This window comes from Notechis scutatus, chromosome 3 (assembly GCF_049901735.1).
Source record: "Notechis scutatus isolate UNSWTSFEM ecotype Mainland chromosome 3, rNotScu1.2, whole genome shotgun sequence".
Lineage (NCBI taxonomy): Eukaryota > Metazoa > Chordata > Lepidosauria > Squamata > Elapidae > Notechis > Notechis scutatus.
Genome location: NC_142011.1, coordinates 163092377 through 163116259, shown reverse-complemented (window position 1 = coordinate 163116259; position 23883 = coordinate 163092377). Strand labels below are relative to the sequence as shown.

The 23883-nt window shown below is 36.0% G+C and overlaps 1 protein-coding gene across 5 annotated transcripts in view; it reads left to right on the top strand.

The window, feature by feature from the left end:
• The window catches only part of OSBPL1A (oxysterol binding protein like 1A), a 79378-nt gene that overhangs the window by 6131 nt on the left and 49364 nt on the right, over positions 1 to 23883 (top strand). For 2 of the 5 annotated variants that reach the window (XM_087961638.1, XM_026670338.2), the window contains exons 2-15: positions 3348 to 3473; positions 5829 to 5914; positions 6881 to 6955; positions 7324 to 7435; positions 9180 to 9265; positions 9544 to 9688; positions 13867 to 13934; positions 14013 to 14057; positions 15343 to 15416; positions 15514 to 15577; positions 16854 to 16949; positions 17547 to 17672; positions 21761 to 21842; positions 22118 to 22224. In XM_087961638.1, coding sequence (XP_087817764.1) covers positions 3353 to 3473; positions 5829 to 5914; positions 6881 to 6955; positions 7324 to 7435; positions 9180 to 9265; positions 9544 to 9688; positions 13867 to 13934; positions 14013 to 14057; positions 15343 to 15416; positions 15514 to 15577; positions 16854 to 16949; positions 17547 to 17672; positions 21761 to 21842; positions 22118 to 22224 — 1287 coding nt within the window. In that variant the 5' untranslated portion in view covers positions 3348 to 3352. Of the gene's footprint in view, positions 1 to 101; positions 131 to 3347; positions 3474 to 5828; positions 5915 to 6880; positions 6956 to 7323; positions 7436 to 9179; positions 9266 to 9543; positions 9689 to 13866; positions 13935 to 14012; positions 14058 to 15342; positions 15417 to 15513; positions 15578 to 16853; positions 16950 to 17546; positions 17673 to 21760; positions 21843 to 22117; positions 22225 to 23596; positions 23689 to 23883 lie in introns of those variants that run through there. The other 3 variants (XM_087961637.1, XM_026670340.2, XM_026670345.2) reach the window with 3 other exon arrangements.

Below are 23883 nucleotides of genomic sequence, written 5' to 3'. Positions count from 1 at the left end.
GGATGTAGACGGGTCAAAGACCCGAATTCAGAAAATGCCATCTTAGAAGACCGTCTGTCTTTCATCTTCCCTACGAACACTGCATAAGCCGATGTAAGTGATACATCACAAATTCATTGACCTGTTTCAGGTTTGGAATAAAATGCGTTTTCGATTGTCTCTAGTTTCCTTCCCTGAAATTGCTTGAGAGGGAATTCAATAATTTGACCTGCAAATTATTGTATTGATATAATTCACAGGATTAGGAGATGCCTTCTTTCCTGCAGGTGAAAGTATACTTGCTTGTCTGGTGCTAACATCAAAGCAGCATGAATTACAAGCTAATTGAATCTCCATCTATTTTGTATTGGTGCTAGATGATATCACAAGCAAAAGGTTTAAGTGGACATGAACTGATTTCGGCAGAGCCACAATCTTGCAGCTTTAACTACTCAGCATAATCGTATTAGAGGACTCAGCATTTGCTGTGCTTATGCTCAGTATTTGCAAATAGAGAGTCGCCCTCTTTTTATATTCAGTGTTTCTTTATTGTAAAGGCTGCAGGATTTCATGGGATTAGACAAGTGATGAAACTTCTCACACTGACGGAAGATAAAGCTAGCAGCCCTGCTTTCAACATCCAAAATAATTCTCTTAACAATGGAATTCTGGGAGTTGAAGTCCATGTATCTTAAAGTTGCAAAGTTTGAGAAACGCTGTCTTGCAACATACAGAAGCTGTTAGCTTTTAGCCAATTGCTTTTACCAGAAATTTGTTTTGTTTACAGCAGGGGGGGCATTACCACTCTTAACTTTCCCAGTTCCCTCTTTTGATAAACACTGTGGAAACATTACTATTGTAGTCATTTTCTACAGATGAAATACAGGATAACAGCAGAGACTGATTCTCCTGGGAGTGTAAGACCTGACAGTGTACTTTCAAGTCAAAAGTGAAAATTGAATTTGGAGGGTAAACAAAATTCTGCATCTTATAGGAGAGGTTGTATAAAGCAAAAGCTGTTTTGGATATGTCCAGACAAAAGGTGTTACTTAAGAAATTAAGAGTAGGTACAATGTGAAGCAGACAAATGAATAACAATGAGATATTCATTATGCCACTAAGTTTATAAGTCATATTCCCAAACACTCACATTAAAGGCATAGTGATTTTCTTATATGTAAACATTGAAATAATATTATGTATTTTATTTTCTTCTGGCTATGTATTGACCATGGTTTTTCTTCCCACAGCATGAAAGCTGATGGGTTAAGAAATAAAATGTTTTTGCTTTTTTCCCCATTTCCTTTGGCTTACATTATCCTCAACAGTGCTGATTTGGGAGTTTACAAGTATGCCCCAAGGCATGTTTTGAAATAAAAGGAAATGTTTAATTATAGGTCTGAGAACAGAAAGTACAGGTTATAGAAGTCATTCAATTTCACTTGCTAATTCACATAAGAATTTTAATTCTCTGGAAATTCATAAACTTATTAACCTTTCCCCCCATTCTAAAGCTACAGTAGCAAAAGATTAACATTTTAGCATAGAAAATATACAATAAAATTACAATAGATTTTAAGCATTTGGAAAGACAGTGACATCATCTGCTGGCATACTAGTTAATTGACAGACCTTCCAAGCTCTGCCAAAGACACGGGTTTTAATGTTTTGCAATTATAACAAGCTAGATGTTTGATGTTTTCTGATGGGTTTCCTATTAAATGCTGCTTATTGTGATACATACAATAATTTGCATTTGCAATGAGAAGTAAAACAGGTCCTTTCCCCCTGGCTGAAGATATTTTGCTGAAATGTAAGATTTTGCTTTATCAATAACAGCAGAGAGGTGCTGATTTGCTATCTTCCTTATCACAATGTTAGCTGGGCCTGGGCTCATGCCTTGGTTGAGTCATAGTCGTTTCTCATCATTGCCACTGGCACTCTTAAGTTTCTGCCATTTCATACCCCAGAGCTCCTTGCCCACATCCCCCTTCCCCAGATCAGTGTACAGGCCTCTTGTGGGCAATAATTGCCAAATGGTCTTATCTCTGAATCCCAGAGCTTGATGGAGCGAATATTGGAATTGCCCACCATGTTGCTAGTAGGAAAACCCATGTGCTATGGCTGGATTCATACAATATTTGGCCTTTAGCTAAATCTTAACAAGCATAAGTGGCTGTGGGGTTTTGGATGCCCGATTCTGGGGATTTTCTACTTTTTATCCAATATAGGTTACACTGCTCTGTGTAGAATTGAAGTGCAATTTGGGGGACCCCTTGGGTTAGGGTCTCTCTGGAATTGCAGATGACAGTCATAGTCCTACTATTGAAAATTATCCAGAAATCAGAATTGGTTCAGAAGTAATTATGGGCATACCTTGGTATTCACAGGCTGCCCTGTATCCTAATAGATATCTAGATGTAATTTATGAAGCTGAATTGTCACCTGTGAAACCTTTTATGGCATTTCTTTGTTCTCACCTAACTGGTGAGAATTCATGAACTCTGAATTCATGCCATGTTGTTCTCTAAAAATGTTTAAAAGACTAAAAAAGAACTATCATGTGTTTTTTATATTGATTTGCGATCAATATCATTAGCTTGCCAGTTCCATGTCAGACTCTATAGAATTTGGATTAGCCTTTGGTAATTCAGATAACATTTCTGAATTGCCGATAAATTGCTTTTTATTAGCAGTGTTCTAGGAAAAACATTTGGCTATAAATCCTAATACAACTCATAAGAAGTCTCTGAGCCTTTTCTCATGACCAGTATTACTCTCAGATACTCTTACATGTTACCCAAAAGATTAGATCTGTTGAATGAGAAGCTAATTAAAATGTGTGATACCACTAACATAATTGTTTAAAATTAATATTAGATATCTGATGAGCAGCATTCACAACAACAGGTTAGATTATCCTGTATTCATAATATAACAAAAAGCATTTAAAAAACTTGTGAATTCTAGAATAGTACTTATGGAAGTAAACAGGAACCTAATTTTATGAACCTGCTGGTATCTGTTTATTTCGATCCCAGTTTGTTATCTGTAAGAAATTATTCTTTGGGTCATAATTTTTGGTTAATTCCAGTCTACAAAAACTAAAATAGTAGTTTTCTATGCCAAGTGAAGATTATTTTCTATGCCAAGTGAAGACTACCAAGTTTGGGCTGAGTTTTCATAGCCTTCCTATTTTAGTTCATGTTGTCTTTTAGACTAACTGATGTTTTAATTATTAGGTATGCTCTTTCTATATTTGAAGTTTTAATTATTCTGGAGGTTTTTTTGTAATTCTTAACAGCCTTGAACAACATTTGGGATATTAGACATCTGAGAGATTAAATAAAGCAATATTTGTGTTTTAGTGAAGATGAACACAGAAGCAGAGCAGCAGCTTCTGCAGGATGCTAGAAATGGTAAAAGTGAAGAAATTCGACAGCTGTTGGAGAACATGAAAAAAGGAGAGATTATTTTTGATATAAATTGCAAAGGTTGGTATAAACTACCTTACAAGGTTACCTGGAATAAGTAGAAGTGCTAAGGCTAGGGAGTGGGCGGTTATGTATGTTTTGTACTTTTGGAAAAAGAAGCCTACTATAATATCCTATTACTTATTGAAAGTAAAACAATTTTACAAGTCTTTAGCCAATCTAAATCTGAATGTTGCAGGCCATTCCTGTGCCTGTTTTAGAGTTGCCAGATATCTAGTGCAGATACTCTTCACTTAACAACTGTAATAAGTATCAACAACACTTAGTAGCCAGTTGAAGTTATAACAGACTTCCCTACTTATGATCTGGTTTTGAAGTGATGACTGCTGCAGCAGCCCTCTAGTCATTCATCCTAACAACTGACTGCAGGGATGCTATAGTGATCCTCCTGCCTCTTTCCCCCCCCAATCCTAACTCACCAATTCCCCACGAGCATGTTGGGAAAGAGGGCATGTCACTCATCCCTGGGCTACATGGCCATCTCCTTGAAGCAGTTTCCATTTTCAACATGCCCACAATTCCTTACAATCATGCCATAATAGCAGCTACTTCCAGGAGGCTGCCCTGTGGCCCAGGGACAGACCACTTCAACATGGAAAGCTCCAGAAGCTCTGGATCTTCAAAAGGCAATGGGTGATGAGGTTGGAGTGGGAAGGAGATCCAAATCAGGGTGAAACATCTATGGGGACCTGGTGGGGGGAAGCAGGTCCAAGGGCTGTGGACACCCCCAAGGGACAGGAAGCAGACCACGGGTATCTCAAGTAGAAGCGGCCTGGGATAGGCGGGTCTGGGCCAAGGATAGGACTCCCTCCTCTGTGGCATCCCATGCTCCACTAAACAGCCTTCATTTAATGACTGCATCACGGAGAACAAAGGTCATTAAGTAAGGCTGTCTCACTTAACTGGCATCACCTCTTGCTACTGTAATGGGTTGGCTCCCATTACAGTTGTACGCCAAGAACATAATACGTAATTGGCTTTTCTTGGCTTTCCAAATGCACTAAGTCTTAGCTTCCTTAATTCCTTGTCATCGTGGCCAGTGAAAGATATATTATTACAACACATTTGAGGCATGTTCATTTTTCATACATAGGTGTAATTAAGTATAAAGGTTCCCTTTATCCAAAGTCCTTCAATTTAAGAATGGATGGAAGAGCATCTGATTTCTAGAACTGGTGTATATCAAAGGGAAAGTAAGAAGAGCTCTACTGAATCAGGTCTTGAAGGCCATATAATTTAGTATTCTGTTTAACGCTGCAGTGAACCAGATGCATTCAGGGAGCATACAGGCATGAGTAGGAGAGCCCAGGTAGTCCTCGACTTTCAAGCACAATTGGGATTGGAATTTCTGTAATTAGTATGGTTGTAGAGCGAGTCATCACAAGACTAGGCTGATTTTTATAACCATTTTACTGTGGTCGCTAAGTGAGTCACAGGATCATTAAGCAAATCCACCTTTCCCAATTGACAGTTTTTTTTTTTGAAACTGGAAAGGTGACCTAATTGTGATCACATGGCTCCAGGATGCTGCAACAAGTCATTAACATGGAGTCAGTTGCCAAGCCCCTGAATTGTGATCAAGTGACCATAGGGAGTAATGCGATGTTCCTAAGTGTGAGGATAGGTCATAAATACATTTTCCCAAGGCCATCATAACTTTGAACTGTTGTTAAATGAACGGTCATGTGTCGACTACCTATGTAGCCTTCTGCTGCTGCTTATTGAAAGCTTTTATTTAAGACTTGTCACTTTTAATTTAGATTATACTGTAGCCAATCAGATTGGCAGATAGTGATAGCCAGATTGGTCATATTTTTGTCCAATCACTTTGAAATTAATCTAAATTAGAGACTACCACCACATCTGATGGAAGTACAGTTTTAACTATGAAAAGAATACTTCCCTTATATTTCTAAAATTTACTTCCAAATATTTCTTGCTTCAGTTTTACTCTCACCACATTGTGAGGCTGGTTGGTTATTATTTCCTTTTAATCCGGTATTCCAGTTAATAATTATATCACAATACTCAATTCTAATCTACCCAGATTATTGATTTTATCTTAGACTGAACAGTACAGACAGCAATTTGTCTGCGTGAATCTATTTAATGTTTTGCTATTGTTATCTCCTAATGTCTGGTTATTGCCTAATTTTGAAACAATTACCATAAAAAATCCTTTCAATTTCCTTTTGGTTTTCAGGTTCTGAATAATATTTTGTTGTAAATTTTGACTTCACTGCCAGTTTTGCATCCTGTTTGTGAAACTGCATGTTAACAGTAATATCCAAATCCTGCTGGCATATTGTTAAAAAGGGTGATCTAATAAGGGTTTTTTTACTTGTGTGTACCCAGGAAGAAGCAAATCTAACTTCGGCTGGACACCTCTTCATCTTGCATGCTATTTTGGACATACCAATGTTGTCAAGGATTTGTTGGAGGTAGAACAGCTTATTATCTCCAATAATTAATATCTACATGCAATAAAAATAGAAATGGAGATGTGACAGATTTGATTAGATATCAAGTACCTTGAATGGATAACCAAAACCTAGATTTTTTTTTAAGAGAAACAATTTGGAAAGTTAATATTCCCCAAAGCACAATCATGTAATGAAGAAATTTGGGTGGGGTGCTTGAAGGTTCACCCCACTACCAATTTAACATCTGCCTTAAGCAAGGATTTCCAAAGAGGGTTGATCTACCAATAATCCTTGATTTATGACCAGTTGCTTAGCGACAGTCACAGTTATAACCGACCTAAAAAGGGGGCTTATGACCTGGTTTTGAAATACTGACAGTCAGGACCCCTCTGTGGTCACATGACCAAACTTTGGGCATTTGTAGCTGTTTGCAGCATCCCACAGCCAAATGACCACATTTTATGACAGTTTTCAGCAAAATCACATTCAAACCGAACTATTGGTTGGTTTAACAATCATGCTGTTTGTTTAAGGACCATGGTGATTCACTGAATCACTGGTGCAAAAAGGTTCATAAAATCGGGTTAGTCTCATGAACAATAGCAATAGCATTTAGATTTATGTACTTTCCCATAGTACTTTACAGCACCTTCTGGGTGGTTTACAGAGTCAGCATATTGTCCTCAACAATCTGGGTTCCCATTTTACTGATCTCTGAAGGATGGAAGGCTGAGTCAACCTCGAGGCCCGTCAGGATCGAACTCTAAGCTGTGGGCAGAATTCGCCTGCAATACTGCATTCTAATTACTGCACCACCAGGGCTTCCGCAACCTATTTTACGACCATTACAATATACAAAGGTAACGGGCAGGCCCCATAATGATCATATATCAAGGACTACCTGTATCATATCACTAAAAGCCAGATTTTTATTGATCACTACCTTGAATGACAGACCTCCTGAAAAACAATCTCTCTTAATAGGCTGGTGCTGATGTAAATGTGCTAAATGATATGGGGGATACTCCACTGCATCGTGCATCCTTCACAGGACGCAAGGTAAAAGGAATGAGTTCATTCTCACATATGTAGCTAAAATTCAGAATTCTGCTATTCCTTGAGGCTTTCTTGTTTATTGGATGCTTCATTCACCAACTTTCTGCTTCAAACCTAGCAAGTAGCACTTAGAAGTGAGTATGTGGCTTCGTTCACACAGATTCAAATTATGGAGTCATTAATTGGGTTTGTTAAATAAAAAAAACAAGTGTGGATTTATATACACTGCTAAGTGGAAGCAAACTCTATTGCTGCTTAGCATGATGTGTGAACCCAACCTCTTCTAAATTGCTAATGGTCTTCATTCTTTGAAAAAAAAAAAATGTGAAGCAAGATAAAAGCAGATAGTGAGTCCTACCCTTGTCTTTCAGGAGGTGGTTATGCTGCTTTTAGAATGTGATGCTGATACTCTCATTGTGAACGGCAGTGGACAAACTGCAAAAGAAGTTACCCATGACAAAGAAATACGAGAGATGCTGGAAGGTATCCATTCTGTATAATGTATGAATTTGAGATAATTGGAACTAAAATTCTAGTAGAACTCTTTAAAGCTATTTCACTCAGTCTCATTCAGTACAAAAGGAGATTTTTTGAGCTAATAATTGGGTAAGAAGACTGAGGACTGGTTACTCAAAGGCAATTGGAAACTGAGTTTGCTTTGTATTATCATGTGTGGCACAATCTTGTCCCTTTTAGCACCAAAATATAAATTCAGGTAAACATCTACATACTAGCCACTCAGTGCTCATTTCCACTTTCTTTCATGCTTCCATGTGATTGTGATTAAAAGCTAATATCCGTTGGCAACATGATCTAAGATTAGATTATTACTGTCAGAATGTATGAAAGTACAGAGATTCTTTGATCTGTAATTACTTTAAAAATCCTCCAGCCTTTATTGTATGATGTACAAGGAACAAAATGTAAGCATAATAGTAAATACAATATGTTCTATATATATGGCATATTTACTCAGATCCTTTACATTAGTAAGGAAAGGGATTTGTTGGTTTACTGTTGCAATAATGTAAGTGAATCCATGGATACCATGGATGTAAAGAAAACTGAAGCTGTTCGGCTTGTTACACAAGTTAGTTTTACATATCTAAAAGGAAGCTTTTCCATCAGCTGACAAATCCTGGATTGTCAGATTTCCTGGTGGCTGAAAGCTCTGACTTCACAGGGAAGGTTTGAAGAGTTAGAAATGTACAAAAGGAAAAGCAAACTCTATCTCTGAACCGTGGGTTTAGCTTCAGGCTAAGACTGAGTAAGTGACCATGGGCATCAAATTTGGGGATGCCAAGACTGCCTTCCTTCCAAATCATTCTAAAGTTGGTGCTCTTTGAGCCTAGTTGTTGACTTGAGACATTTCATTACCCAACTAGGTAACATCCATGTGATTGTAGGCTTTTCTTCCTGTTTATATACATTAGTGTAACTTAACTTCTTACGGGAGTGCGGTTTTTTAAAAACCACAAGACTTTGTATTGGCAGGAGGGGGTGCATAAATGAATGTGACTTAGGATCACACCATGTCTAGTGGTGCTGTTATATATTCACATAAAGATCACATTCTAATGTGAGAAAACGGGTAACTGATAAAATAATTTCAGAACTATAATATAGCATCTAATTGATGCCAGTTCTCTTCCTACTCAATATTACTGCATATAGATTTCTCTGCAGGCAACTGCTGACAGAAACTGTTCAATTTTGCCTTCCTTTACATTTGTCCTTATAGTTTGGAATGTCATATGTCATTAGCATTAATAATTTGAATCCGCTATTGAGTTTCACAATATGATGTGACTGATACCAGGAAGAGGTGGTTTTGTCAGGTTGCGATGGCAGTAATTTGCATATATTGCATACAAGGTTCTTTCCTTGGTGGTTAACTTAGTGCTTAAAAACATCAGCTCAGGATATGCATCCAAGTAACCTAAGATGCAACATAAGAATTGATCCAGAGCTCTCCAAGCACTGCTAATAAGAAGTAGTTTGTGCAGATGGAAATACTCTTGAGTTTGACAATTCATGTATGCAAACCATGTAGTTCACCATGGTACTGATCCTACAGCTATTATTACAAAGGGAAACAAACTTTAAGAGTAGAAAGTTTAAATTTAATCTCCCGCTTCTGTACTAGACACTATTGAAGTGATTACTGTTTCCTGAAAGTCAAGAATCCAAAACTCTGATATTCTTTTAATTGATTACTTTTATTTAGCTGTGGAAAGGACTCAAGAAAGAAAACTCGAGGAACTCCTTCTACAAGCTGCCCGAGAAGGAGAAACTGGAAAAGTTGCTGCACTGGTATACTATACACAATGCCATCATAATCAAATATAATGCTAAATGTTTAATGAAAACTAGATGAGATATAATGCTAAATGCTTAATGAAAACTAGATGAGATATAATGCTAAATGCTTAATGAAAACTAGATGAGAGGTGAAACATAGTGGAATTATCAAGAGGCCTAATTAAGGTTTGTGCCTCTAATCCTGGTTGGCTGTCCCTAGAGTACCTGAAGAGATAGCACTCTGGAAGTGTATGGCTGTAATAAATAAATGTTTTTATAACTCTCTGTAGTTAAACAGATCAAATCCTCCTGACATCAACTGTACTGATCAGATGGGAAACACACCGTTGCATTGCTCAGCATATCGTGCCCATAAGCATTGTGCTTTGAAGCTCCTAAAATGTGGCGCAGATACTAATATAAAGAACAAAAATGGTACGTAACATACCTTCATTTAATGAGTTCAGCTGTCCCCTATAAAGCTAAAAGTAAAGCAAATAGAAATAAAGTATATAATAAAGTAAATTATACATATTTTGGCACGTAAAGACCTTGTGACTTTGTATTATACAATGTTAATCAGTATGAAATTAAATTTGGTAAATAACTATTAGATGTTAGCTGCTGAACACAAATTCCTTTTAATCCTGTTACAGTTCCTATGAAACCATGTTTGAGGAAAATAAATTCTTAGAAGAGTAGGAACCTGTTAGCAAAATAAAAACACAAAAGGAATGTGCTAATTTATTATTTATTTAATTTACTGTATATTGCCGCCTATTCACCCATAGCGACTCGAGGCAGCATACACAATGTAAAACCATATGTTTTTTTTAAAAAAAATTGGTACATTAAATTTTTTAATTGGTACATTAAAAAGGCCATCTTAAAATGCCTGGATTTTAGTAAATTTTATCAAAGTTTCTATAACAATGTAATTGGTTATTTTTATTAAAACAATTCTTTCTTGAAGATAGCAACAGTAAAAGGTTGGGCAAGTAATTTGAGATTTGTTAATTATGAATGCATTACTTATACAGCTAGTCTCGACTTGCGATCACAATTGAGCCCAAAATTTCTGTTGCTAAGTGAGATATTTGTTACGTGAATTTTGCTCCACTTTATGACCTTTCTTGCCACAATTGTTAAGTGAATCACTGCAGTTGTTAAATTAGTAACAAGGTTGTTAACTGAATCTGGCTTTCCCATTGACTTTGCTTGTCCGAAGGTCTCCAAGGGGGATCACCTGGCCCCAGGATACTGCAACAGTCATAAATGAGAGTCAGTTTCCAAGTGGCCAGATTTTGATCACGTGACCATGGGGATGCTGCAATGGTCGTAAAACTGAAAAATGGTCATAAATTGCTTTTTTTCAGTGCCATTGTAACTTTGAATGGTCACTAAATGAACTTTTAAGTCAAGGACTATCTGTATTTATTACTTATGCACGTGTGTGTGTATATATCTGTGTGTGTATGACTATCATTTTCTCCTCCTTTCTGAAATATATAAAAATGAGTGCATCCTAGAGGACTTCCGGTTTGTCGGCTTCGCGCGGCAGGGATTTGCGGCTGCGCGATCCCTGCCGCGCTAGCCGTTTTTGGGGCTCCGACCACACGGGTGCGGAGCTAGGCTGCCCTGCAGGGGCAGCTGAAGGTAGGGGGATCCGGAGAAGGGACTGGGGTGTTGCAGACCCCCTCCTGGCCGGCAGAACCCCCTTTTCCCAGGACGGTGCAGCGGCGGTCTGTAATGGCCGCCACAAAGAAGCTGGCAGCCGGGTAAGAATGCGCAGGAGGAAGTGGAGAAAGTGATTGAGAGGAGAAAGTTTTCTTGGCTCCTAGGACTCTAAGACATATTTAATAAAATTCCTGAAAAGTATGACTTTCTGAATAATACCTGCCAGAAGAGGAAAAAGCGGCTGTTTGAAGGTGCTGAAAGGATAGCTTTCCCTCTTTTCCTACGGAATAAATAACTGGATATTAAGAAACCTATTTTTTAGGTGGAAATTGGTTTTAAGCGATGAGTGGGAAGAGAGAGGATTAAAAAGAAAATATTTGTATGCTAAGACTTTGTTGGAGCAGATGCCTTAAGGATTTGAAGACTAGAATATATTGTAATAAGATTTTAAACAGATTTGGACTTTCTTTCTCTTTGATTGATATTACCCCAGAAGGAGAAAGTGAGAACTCTGCCTTGGTTTGGACTGATTGATAACTTTGGGATTGTTTTATCTTTTTTATTTTCTTTTGAATATTCTGGTTGTTGTAAGAAGAAAGAAGGAGAAAAGAAAAGAAAAGATTTATAATGGCTCTTTCTGTTGAGGAACTAAGAAAAGAATATGAACAAGCAAAAAAAATGGTAAAGATGGTGTGGAAGAAGCTTTCCTTTTCTTAGAAATGGCGCTTACTAATTATCAACAAACATTACAACAGATGAAGACAGCAGAGGAACAAGAAAGAAAGGAAGGAGCCATCTTTAATAAATCTCAGAATCTGATCCAGAAAGAAGGAAGAGAGAAAGAAAAGAAGAGAAGAGAAAAGAAGAAAACTAAAGGACTTAAGGATTTAAGATCTAAAAAAACATTTAAGAAAGGGAAAAATAAAGTGCAAAACCAATATGATGATAGTAAACAAAGGGGAAAAGGAATACGACAGAGAAGGGAAGCCGGTAAGGCAGAGGCTAGAAGAAGGGGGTAGAAAGGTTTGTTGGGAGAAGAAAGAAAGGGAAAAGGTGGAGAAAAGCTACAATGTTTTGAAATTAAATGAAAAAAAGGAATTTTTATGGATAATGGATAAAGTATAATTTTTTTTTTAAAAAAAGGATTTTGCAAGGTACATAAGATGAGATGGTAGTATTGTAATGGTTTAAGAGTTGATAAGAGATTAAAATGTTAAAATGTTTAAAAATGATTGGCTTTAAAATTTAATAATAGGAGAGGTTTAGAATATTGTTTTAATCAAAGAGTTTAATAAAATTATGGTATTGATGTTATTATAAAATTTTTATTATAGTATTTTTTTTTAATATTTGGATTTATTGTCTAATTATGCACTTAATTGTGTTGGATGTATTAGTTAGATAGAATGTACCAAGCAAAATCTGATTGGGTATTAGATATTATTTTAAAGATTAATTTGATTAACTTAGGGGAGATAGAAAGGCATCATACTCTGATTAATGATTTCAGGAGAAACTGATTTTCTTTTTTTTTAAGGAATAAGACAAAGGGATGATAAAAAATGGACAAAAGATACAAATATAATGATTCAAACTAAGATGATTAATTAAGGTAGAATTAAGAAGTGTGAAATATGTGGAGAAGTTAATATAGAAGGCTTAGAATGGTAAATAAAATAAGTAATGATATGTAAGATGAGCATGAATATAATTGAAGTCCATGAAGAGAGACACCTGGGTCCAAGTTACTTTCCAAAAGATTTTTTTATGTTTTGTGTGTTGTGTGTATATGTCTTTTTGGGGGAGAATTAGTAAAAACTTGTAGAAATATAGAATGAGAATAATGGTAACTAAGTCAGAAAGAAACAGATGAAATAATAATAATGATATTGAATAAGAGTAAAGAGAAGTAAAGAGAAATTGAATAAGAGGTTTTGGTATGTTATATGGAAATGGTTTAAAACAGAATCATAATTTATCTGACTTTAAATTTACAATGGAAAAAGGTTTAAACATGTAATGAATAATGATAATTTGTGTGTTTTAAAAATTAATAAAACTTGTTTTTTTTTTAAAAAAAAAATGAGTGCATCCTTGGGTCTGCAGGAGTTCTTCCAGCTATTCAATAAATACTGAAGTGAGCTTTAATTATTGGTTTGGATCCTGCGTTTTGATTCCACAAATGTGCTCAGTTTTTATTGGTGCAATTTATCCCCCACCTCAATGCTTGTGAACTGAGTAAGGTTTTTTCTTTCCATTCAATTATATCTGATTTTCCAAGATTGCCTGGACAAATCCCTGTAGTTCTCTTGGCAAGATTTGTCAGAAGTGGTTTGCCATTGTTTCCTTCCTCAGGCTGAGAGAAAGTGACTAGTACAAGGTCACCCAGCTGGCTTTGGGCCTAAAGCGGGACTAGAATTCACAGTCTCCCAGTTTCTGACCTGGAACCTTGACCATTACACCAAACTGGCTTTTAATTGTTTACATTTTATCAAATACATTTTGATCTTGCTGAAAGAAATTTTGCTGTTTACTTTATCTAATATGTGAAACCTTTCAGATGCTAAAATTATATCGTGTACGTTTGTGTGATATTTTGGAGATATTTAAGAGGAGATTGAGATAAAATGTCATTTAAATTCTGCCTTAAAGCAGCAGAGCAGTCATCTAGAAATCACAACATCTTCATGTCAATGATTCATCTTATGTGTAGGTCGTAGACACGGCACAAGTATATAATTTCACCATTTGTGTGACAGTGTCATGATGCATTGCCATTCTGACATCCTTCAGGTTTGTTGCAGACACCTACAAGTAACCTATGCTTTTATTTAAAAAACCAGTCTTTTCTGTTAAACAGTATCTGCGCTGTTGTTGTTACCATATTGATTATAATTCCGATCTCTGAAGACAAATCAATCTACTCTGTTAAACAGGTCAGACACCTCTTGCTTTAGCCCAAGGTGCAGAAATGAAACAGGTGCTTGGAGAAGTCATTGCAAAGGTGGGTACCACAGATCATCTCTTAAAACTATGACTACTGTTCATAAACGTGAGTCTTAACATCTTTATTCTTTTATAGATGACCAACAAGATCCTGAAACGATATGAAGGACTACTCTGGAAGGTGCCTAGCTTCCTCCCTTCACTGTTGGTTTAATATTCAAGCTTTATTATAAACTTTTAATACCATACCTTTATTGTAAGCTGAGAGAGAGAGAGAGAACCAATAGATTTCATATGTTAATATCAAAAGAAATATAGAATATTTATCAATCACCTGAGCAAATTGCCTTTGCTAAGACAGTGCTTTTAAGGAAGGACATAGATGCAGAAACAAGGCTCAATAGTTAAATTATACAATATGTGTTCTTTGCATTATTTTTCCCCACTATGTGCTTTATTATTGCATTTGCCTCAAGAAGTTCAGGGTTTCTGTTCAATTGTTGTTAAGTAGAAGATGATTCAGGGAGATAGCAACCAAATTCACCCAATGAATTTGAACTAGGCTGCTACAATTATTTATGCATCCTCACCAGTTGAAGCAATTGTATGTAATACACGCAGCTTGAAACTTTGCTTCTTATACATTCAACCGAAAATTGGAACTTGTTACTGTTACAGAAGCCTGTGTCCTATCATCAACTTTGTGTCTATAAGAGCTAAATAGCAGTAGAATTAACTATTAATATTTGCTACTAAAAGCTTCCAAAAGAAGACACACTTTTTTAAAAAAAATATTGGAAAACGTGAACATTGTCCTGATCAAAAAGGCACATGGGCTGGCAAAGATTAATTGCAGCAGCTTGAGAGACTCCAAATGAATAACTTGTTTCTCTATGATTGGACAAGCAAAAAAAAATAGCGCAAGGGCAGATCAGTCCAATTTAGTTTTGCCTTTCTTTAAGGGGGGAGTTAAATATTTTACATGGATTTAAGCCCTAGCATTGCCTTTCATTGCTGGTAGTTCCCTCCAAGCTAGTTGCCTGAGAAATAGGCTGATCCAGCCCTTTTTTTTTTCCCAAACATTTTTTCCGGAGTTAAAACAATGTATCTAAAATTAGAAGTAGGATAAGCATTATTCTCATAGCATTGCCAGTCATTGTATAAGTGAAACCAAAGATATTGAGGAAAAAAATCTTGCCATTTATTTACTCCATTTCAATCCTGTAGATCCCAGAAGCCCATATTGCCTCCTTAATTTGACTAGACTTTAATTTTACAAGGAAGCAAGTGGTTGCAAAATTTCTATCCTTTGAGAAAATGTAAATCAGGTAGCAATATACTTGCATTAGTATGGACATACTTGCATTTCTTATTATCTCTTATAATTAAACTGTGTGATGGGCTTTGATTATTGCATATATCACAAGCAGATAATTTTATGTTGATTTTTAAAATTATTTTTAAAGAGTTCAAGATTTTTTGGATGGAAGCCATATTGGGTGGTCCTAGAACATGGCGTCCTCTCTTGGTATCAAAAACAGTAAGTGTAAAACTTCATCTCAATGACTGGTATACTGAAAATTGTTGTGATCAACTACTTACTTCCTTCTGTCCCTCTATCTTTTTTCCTTTGGAAGGGCTGATGCTGGAAACACTAATCGTCGTCAGGGATGCAAGCACTTAACACAAGCCATTTGCACAGTAAGCAAACCTAGAAATACATATTTTATGTGTGAATAAAATGGATTTGTGTTGTAGATTTAGGTCATGTTCAAATTGTCAAGCTATATATTCAGAACAATTTAATTTTTATTTTTAATTTTTATACCTTCCAGGCATATTATAACTTGGTCTTTAGTTTTACAGTATTATTATTTTTATTTGTGATCAACTTAAACTTTACAAGAAAATGTAGAACATAAGTGTTTACATATTTGAGAATATTTTTTATTGACAATACAGCTTTTTATATAATTGATGTTTCAGGTGTGTGTGTGTACGTATGAATGAATGAATGATCGAATGATCAATCTGGTAATGAATATTATGATTCCCAGTGCTGTAGCAGTCTTAATGTTAAATATATAAAATGTACTTTTAGAATTTATTTATACTTTGTCAAATCAAAACTTGATCTAAAGCCTGGAATACACACACAGTGAGGCAGGAGCACCAATTTTGCAGTCAGTAAAGTCAAATGAGTACTGCAGTTTTTTGTATGTTAGGTTCTATATACAGATGCCGATAGCATATTGCCCTGATTTCCATTTTACTTTTGCAAGTAATGGAAAGGCAACAACTGAAGCATTTGCTTTCAGCCAGTAGAAACTGTATGTACTGTCTCTTGACTACAGATACATCAGCCATTCTCCATGTATTTTCAAGTCAACCTTTGCAGTTATGCTTATTATATTTTTTAAAGTTCCCAGGATCCTGAATATTCAATTCTAATATTTTGTTCTGTAATCCTCCCTCTCCTGCAGGCATACACCCACACCTGTGAGTTTTTGTTGAATTGTACTCATAACCCTACATCGGTGTTGTTTCACCTAATGCACCTTTTGAGTGGGTAGAGTTCTGGAGTTTGCATTCATAATATATCTGGTAGGCGGAAGGGAAGGGTTAAACTAGAATTTCTGGTTGTAACTTTTTAGTGCAGGAGACCATAGTTTTTTAACATTTTAAAATATTACCAATTTTTATTTCATGTTTTTCCAAAGAGAATTTTTTAGCATGCACAGGCAAGTGGGAGATAAATAGAAATCACATTTTGTTTCTATAAACATTCATTTTTATTTTACACTCTGGTCATTTTTTACTTGAAGCAACTACACAGAAAATCTAGGCAAGTTGAAACAAAGCTAAACTTAACTATAATGCTTTCTTAATTGCTCAGGCAATTTTTTTGCAACTTTTGCAAATAATCATATGATGCATCTATTCAATCTATATATCTGCTTTCTGGTGTTTACTGCAGGTGAAAAATGCAGATGGTTACCTCTTCTCCATCAAGTGCTTTGATAATACAATTCACAGTTTTAAAGTTCCTAAGGCCAGTCAAGAGACAAGAGACGTAAGTCCCTCTTTATCTAATTCTAGTTAACTTGTAAAATAAAGTTCCATTGAATAAGTGTTCAATTTTTTGATTGACCAAGTAAAATCTGCAATTAAGAAATAGTAGAAAAGATGCTAGCCCACATGATGTTAGCACTTTTCCTGGTTTAAGACTAGTATCTCAGAGTATAGTATTTCATAAAAAGGAACCAATTTTCAACAACTCAAATCTCCTCACAATACCTTTGTCACCATCATATTTTGTTGCCTCTAAATGGATGACAGGAGCCAATATGGTTGTTTTTTAAATGTCATGCATATTATAGCACCAGAGTTGAATTGAATTTAAATCTCACGTGACCTTCCAGAGCCCTACAAAAAGTTGCCTCTAAAATCTTAAGTGTGAGAAAAAGGGAAAAAAATTAAATATAGGTAAAGTAATCATTAAGCAGAATAATTAATTCAAAATCAGTCTTTGTCCTGAGACCATCCACATCTTGGAATAAAGCATTTGGCACGTGCCCAGAAATTAGTTGTATCCTTCAATCTATAAAAGGTATCCTATCACAAGTGTATGTTCTACTAAACTGATTTTTTGTGTCCCACTTTATTTCAGAATTGGATACATGCAATAGAAGATCATTCAGCATATAGCACACATTACTGTACTCAGGAACAACAAAGTGATGAGGAGGAAGAAATTGATGCAACATCTATTGCTGAGTTACAAGACTCCCTAAAAGTAAGTGAGAAGAAGCTTTTTTTATTTATTTCAAGCAATCTACTGTGAAAGTCACTGAACGTTATAGACCAAAATATTTGAGAAGCATCAGGTTTGCCTAGTCTGACAATTTATAGAATTATATGTATAGAATTCTGGATTTCTTCCTATGAAATATCAGCACAATACTAGTAGAACATAATGCACATAGATAAAACCATAAACCCAGTTATGTGCAAAATAGCTTTATATTTATAATAATTTTCAAGTCCAAAATAGGTTTTTCAGATATGGATGTACAAGCTGTAGTTTGGCAAAGACAATAATATTTTGAGTGTTACCTCTAAAATGACATTCTAGATTAATGCATCATTGCTTTGAAGAGACGATTGCATATAGGGAAATATTCTGGACATAATTCTGGACTTATTATACTCTGACTTCATAGGGCTTGCTTCAGCTCTAAGACTGTGGTCTTAATATATGGTTGTACTGTCCATCAGCACATCATCATCAGGCATTTACAGAAAGACATTTTCAGTGGCAGGGCTAGATTCTAGAATTTCTTTCCTTGGTGTTGTTTGGCCAAAAAGCTAAACTATATACAATTAATCCTTGGTTAACATCAATAATTAGAACTGGGAAACTCCACCACAAAGTAGTGTGTTCATAAAACACACATATCTGACCATTCCAATGTACAACAGCAGTTCCTGCAATCCAGGTTGTGGTCACTAAGCAAATTGCATATGGTCATTAAGTTCAATGTCATGTGATCACCATCTGCAACCTGCCAACTTCTCCATTGGCTTTGTGGGAAGTCAGCAGGAAAGATTGCAAATGGCAGTCAAGTGTCCACAGGATTGCAATTGTTGCATTGCAACTGTTAGCTAGTTGCCAAGTGTCGAATCGCAACCATATCACTGTGGGGGAACACTGTGATTTATTGTAAAAATAATAAAGGCGGGAAATAAATAATTCTGGCATTCAATGGAAAAGAAGACAAGGGTACTCTAGATCAGTAGTCTCCAACCTTGGCAACTTTAAGACTTGTGGACTTCAACTTCCAGAATTGTTGGAGATCCCTTGCTCTAGATTGGTTGTTTTGTTTTGTTTTGCTGTTGCTACTTCTAGCCAGAAGAGCGAGCTCATCCCTCCTGATTAAATCTTAAACCATAATAAAGTTATACAGTATCATACTCTGTTAATTAGATTCCATGTCAGTGTCTATCATCAACAGCTGTTTAGCAAATAGCCACTAAGACAGACATTTGTTTCTGTCTTGCCAATAGCATTGATCTTTCTAGACTTGAACAATTATTACATTAATATAAATCGGATTTACAAAATCATATAACAACTGAGAAATTACTTATGGTTCATTGTATCTTGTATCTTTATCTCTCCTTGAGTTCTCATAGAATTCTCTGTTTCCTAATTTCTGTATACCAGCTTTGTCCATGAATTGAATCAGCTCAGAATAGTTGTGTCCTTTTTCTTTAATGGGAGGAAGTGTGTTTTGGTACTGTATACCTACCGTAATAGCAAAAACCTTCAGGAAAAAAATAGTATATGGTTTTTATCTCGTGGTATAGAGAAGGTTGAGGTCATTTGTTTGGAAAGTTGGAGTACCTGCCTCCTCACCCATCTTTTCTAATTCTGTCAAGCAATGCAGAAATGTTTGATTGGGTAGAACCAGGAGCTTTAATAATAGAAAGCTGCTGCATATGCTGAGCTTGCAGTGTTCCTAGCAATAAAATAGAACACAAGGTTATGTGTATTATCCATTCATTAGTAATAAGTATTTGATCAAAGAAGGGACTGACTTTTTAACATAAATACTAGAAGAGGGGTGTCAAACTGGTAGCCCGCAGGTCAGATACATGCAGGCCACACCTACACCAGCTCCGTGAAGGGGGAAAATGTCACGAAATGTCACTTGATGGCAAAGTGACACCTCAAGCTTGATACCCGTGTCCTACAGCTTTTGGAATGGGACAACTATAACAAACCATCATCACCTAAATATAGTTTTGATGGTGACATGGTATGGCAGCCATTTCACCTTGTAACTGTTGTATTTCTGTGAAATTACACTACAATTGAGCCTGGAATTACAATGCAAATCATACCATTTGTTAAGCAAATAAAACAGTCCCAAAGTTATCAGTCAGTCCAAACCAAGGCAGAATTCTCACTTTCTCCGTCTGGGGCAATATCAATCCAAGAGAAAGAAGGTCCAAATCTGTTTAAAATCTTATTGCAATATATTCTAGTCTTCAAATCCTTAAGGCATCTGCTCCAACAAATCTTAGCATACAAATATTTTCTTTTTAATCCTCTCTCTTCCCACTCATCGCTTAAAACCAATTTTCACCTAAAAGAAATAGGTTTCTTAATATCCAGTTATTTATTCCGTAGGAAAAGAGGGAAAGCTATCCTTTCAGCACCTTCACAGCCGCTTTTTTCCTCTTCTGGCAGGTATTATTCAGAAAGTCATACTTTTCAGGAATTTTATTAGATATGTCTTAGAGTCCTAGGAGCCAAGAAAAACTTTCTCCTCTCAAGCACTTTCTCCACTTCCTCCTGCGCATTCTTACCCGGCTGCCACCTTCTTTGTGGCGGCCATTACAGACCGTCGCTGCACCGTCCTGGGAAAAGGGAGTTTTGCCGGCCAGGGAGGGAGTCTGCAGCACCCCCAAACCCTTCTCCGGATCCCCCTACCTTCAGCTGCCCCTGCAGGGCAGCCTAGCTCCGTACCCGGCTGGGTCGGAGCCCCAAAAACGGCTAGCGCGGCAGGGATCGCGCAGCTTCGCAAATCCCTGCCGCTCGTGAAGCCGACAAACCGGAAGTCAACAAACCATCATCACCTAAATATAGTTTTGATGGTGACATGGTATGGCAGCCATTTCACCTTGTAACTGTTGTATTTCTGTGAAATTACACTACAATTGAGCCTGGAATTACAATGCAAATCATACCATTTGTTAAGCAGATCATCACTGACCTGATTTTATGATATTTTTTATGGTGATCATTAAACAAATCACCATGGCCATTAAGCAAATCCTTAATCATTAAGCAAAGCCATGGTTGTTAAATGAACACATTGCCTGCAATGGGTGTTTGTTTTTTGTTTGGCCAAAAACCGGCAAAGTAAACAGTTATTTTAGGCAAAAAAAAACCATGGTAAATTGTGATTGTTTGATTGTGGGACACTGAAACCATCCGTAAAAGCAGGCCGACTGCCAAGCACCCAAAATAGAATCATGTGACCCAGAATAAGGTGGCCCTGCCATTGGAACTTCAAATCCAGAGCATGGGTAACTATTTTGGCTCTGTTTTATCTTCAAATGGGTTGCTAAGTCACTGGTTGTAAGTTGAAGACTATCTTGTAGTAGACATTTTTTTAATGAATAAGGATACTTTGTTCAGAAATTAAGAGCATGTATAATTTTTACTCCCTGAAAAGAATTAGTTTTCAGTATCACTTTACTGCCATTTAGTGGTCATCTGGAATCATGCAATTCCAATATGGTATCTTTATTATTTATTTATTTGTTTGTTTGTCAAAAGCTTACAATATAACAGAAACAAGAATAAACATAAGTTTAAATACAGGAAATAGGAACTAATAATTGGTGACAATAGGACTGGGACGGTAGGCACGATTGTGCGGTTATGCACACCCCTTACAGACCTCTTAGGAATGGGGTGAGGTCAACAGAGATTAGTTTGAGGGTAAAGGAGTAGAGGTTTGAGCAGGTGACAACAGAATCAGGTAGTAAATTCCAGACATTGACCACTCTTGCTGAAATCATACTTCCTGCAATCAAGTTTGGAGTGGTTTACATTTAGTTTATATCTGTTGTGTGCTCTTGTTGTTAAAGCTGAAATATTCGTTAACTGGTAAGATGTTGTAACATGATTTTATGTACTATGCTTAAGTCTAATTTTAGTCGGCATCGTTCAAGGTTGTCTAAGCCTAGAATCTCAAATCTGGTGCTGTAGGGTATTCTGTTGCAAACAGAGGAATGTAGTACTCTTCTGGTAATGATTATGTGAAGCTTTTATGTACTATGATAAATACTTTTTTCTTCCCTCTGCAGATTGCACAGTCTTGCCACCAACGACTAGATAAAGAAATATCCAGCTTCCAATCTATGATTACTCAATCTGATAATCCCCAAGGTAACCTTTGTAATCAATAAGCAACTACACAGATTATCTGAAATCTTAATCTTAAATCCAGTTGGCAACGTTGTTTGTTGATAAACATAAATCACTTCTATTTTGTCTGCCAAACTTCTCCTTTTCAAGCATATTCTGTATAATTCTCAGAGTGGGGTAGTAGAATACATTGCTAGCTTCTGCCTATATAAGATGTGTAAGTACTATTTTATATGGAATACAAAAGCAACAGCAGTCTGAAAACATAATCTAATACCTATGCTTCTTTTTTTTAGGACTACCTACTTTGTTTCTCAAAAGAGCGGAAGAAATCTCTAAAACAGCAAGAGAGGCTTGTGAAGTCTTAAGTAACTGTATCAAACTCTTCACTAGACAAGAAGGGGTATGCCATACTTTTAAAAATGGGTCAGAACAGTCAGAATTATCTGTAAACCAAGAATAGCAGTGTTATATACACAAATACTTTTTCTTTCAGTCCAGTTCTTCACTATGGTAACTTATTTCTCACTGTTGTGTTTATAAATAATGTACTATAAGAATTTAAGTTTTTCCAATGTAAGCCCTCCTGCTGTTTTGAACTGACTATTAGCCATTTAGATAATGGGACTGTAGACTAAAACATATGGGGAGCATTAAATAGAGATTCTTCAAGATCATAGCCTGGGAAACTTTCCCAAATGTTTGGAAACATAGCAGAGCAATTTTGTAATAATAACTCATTGATAAAGGAAAAAATTGGATGGTACATGGTACATAGTTACAAATTGAAGATAAAGGGTTAAGAGCTAACAACTTTCAGAGCTCGGTGGTCATTTTGAAGCAAATTAATTATGCTGCTCATGATCCTCCACAAAAGCTATCCAAGTTAATTGGTATATTCTTATAGTGATTGTACAGTTTTAAATACGTGCTGTGTTTGTCTTCAATCTTATTTCATTTGATTTCATTGAAAAATTATGGTTTATATTATTAGAGCTATACAGATTTCTTTCTCCGCTTTCCACACACCATGCATAATTTTAAATATGTCTATTACATTTGTTTATTTTCTTAAAAATCGAGACACTTATTTTCTTGTTCTAAGTAGTCCCAAATACTTGCATTTCCACATAGGAAATCAATAGTTCATTGAACATTTGGGTTGATTTTCTCAGCTTTTCTTGCTCTAGTATATACTTTTTGAGATATAGTGATAAAATGTACATAGCCTTATAAATTACAGATTTAAATAGAGTTGGTTTTGGCGGGGGGGTTAAGCTTAGTTTTAGTGGATATGGTTTGATTTTAAATTAATAACTGAATTCATCATCGTGTAATAGATGCATGTTCAGCTTTGATTTTATTTGAATAATTAGGATGTGGAAATGAGAAAGCTTGCATTCACTGCAAATTGCACTAGTGACCACATGACAATGCAGTTTATAGAGTGAACTCATTGTGAGCCCAGAAAAGCTGGAGTAGGGAAAATATGAATGTATATTATCCTGTTAAAAGCAAATTAGGGAAATGTTTGTGTGGGATTAGCCAGAATAATTTATACATAATTGCAAATAAATAACAATATATAGTTGCCCATCTTAAATACATTACTCTGGGCAGCAAACAATCCATAGGAAAACAGGATTAAATCCTCCATAACCTATGGAAATAAGCCAATACAAAAATAAAAAACAAACAAACAGAAAACCAACTTGCTGGTCCTAATACCTAGGAGAAAAACCAGTTTAACAGCCTTTGAGAGTCCAACAAAGTTGGAATCATTTAAATTTCAGGGCAGAGGCTGTTCAGTAGAGCAGGCAGCACAGCAGAGAAGGAAGGCACAATACATGCTATATAAATATGTATGGTAAGTCTACAGTGTAAATCATGTGTCATCAAACTGCTGCAAGCATATTTTTGGTTAAGATATTATGCATATACTTCTAAGGCTTGAATCTGCTGTTGGAAATAAAGGTTAAGACTATACTAATGAAGTTTTTGTTTAGATTATGTCAAGGCTGTATGATTAGAGGAAGGAAAACAGGTCTGAAGAGTTGCTGAA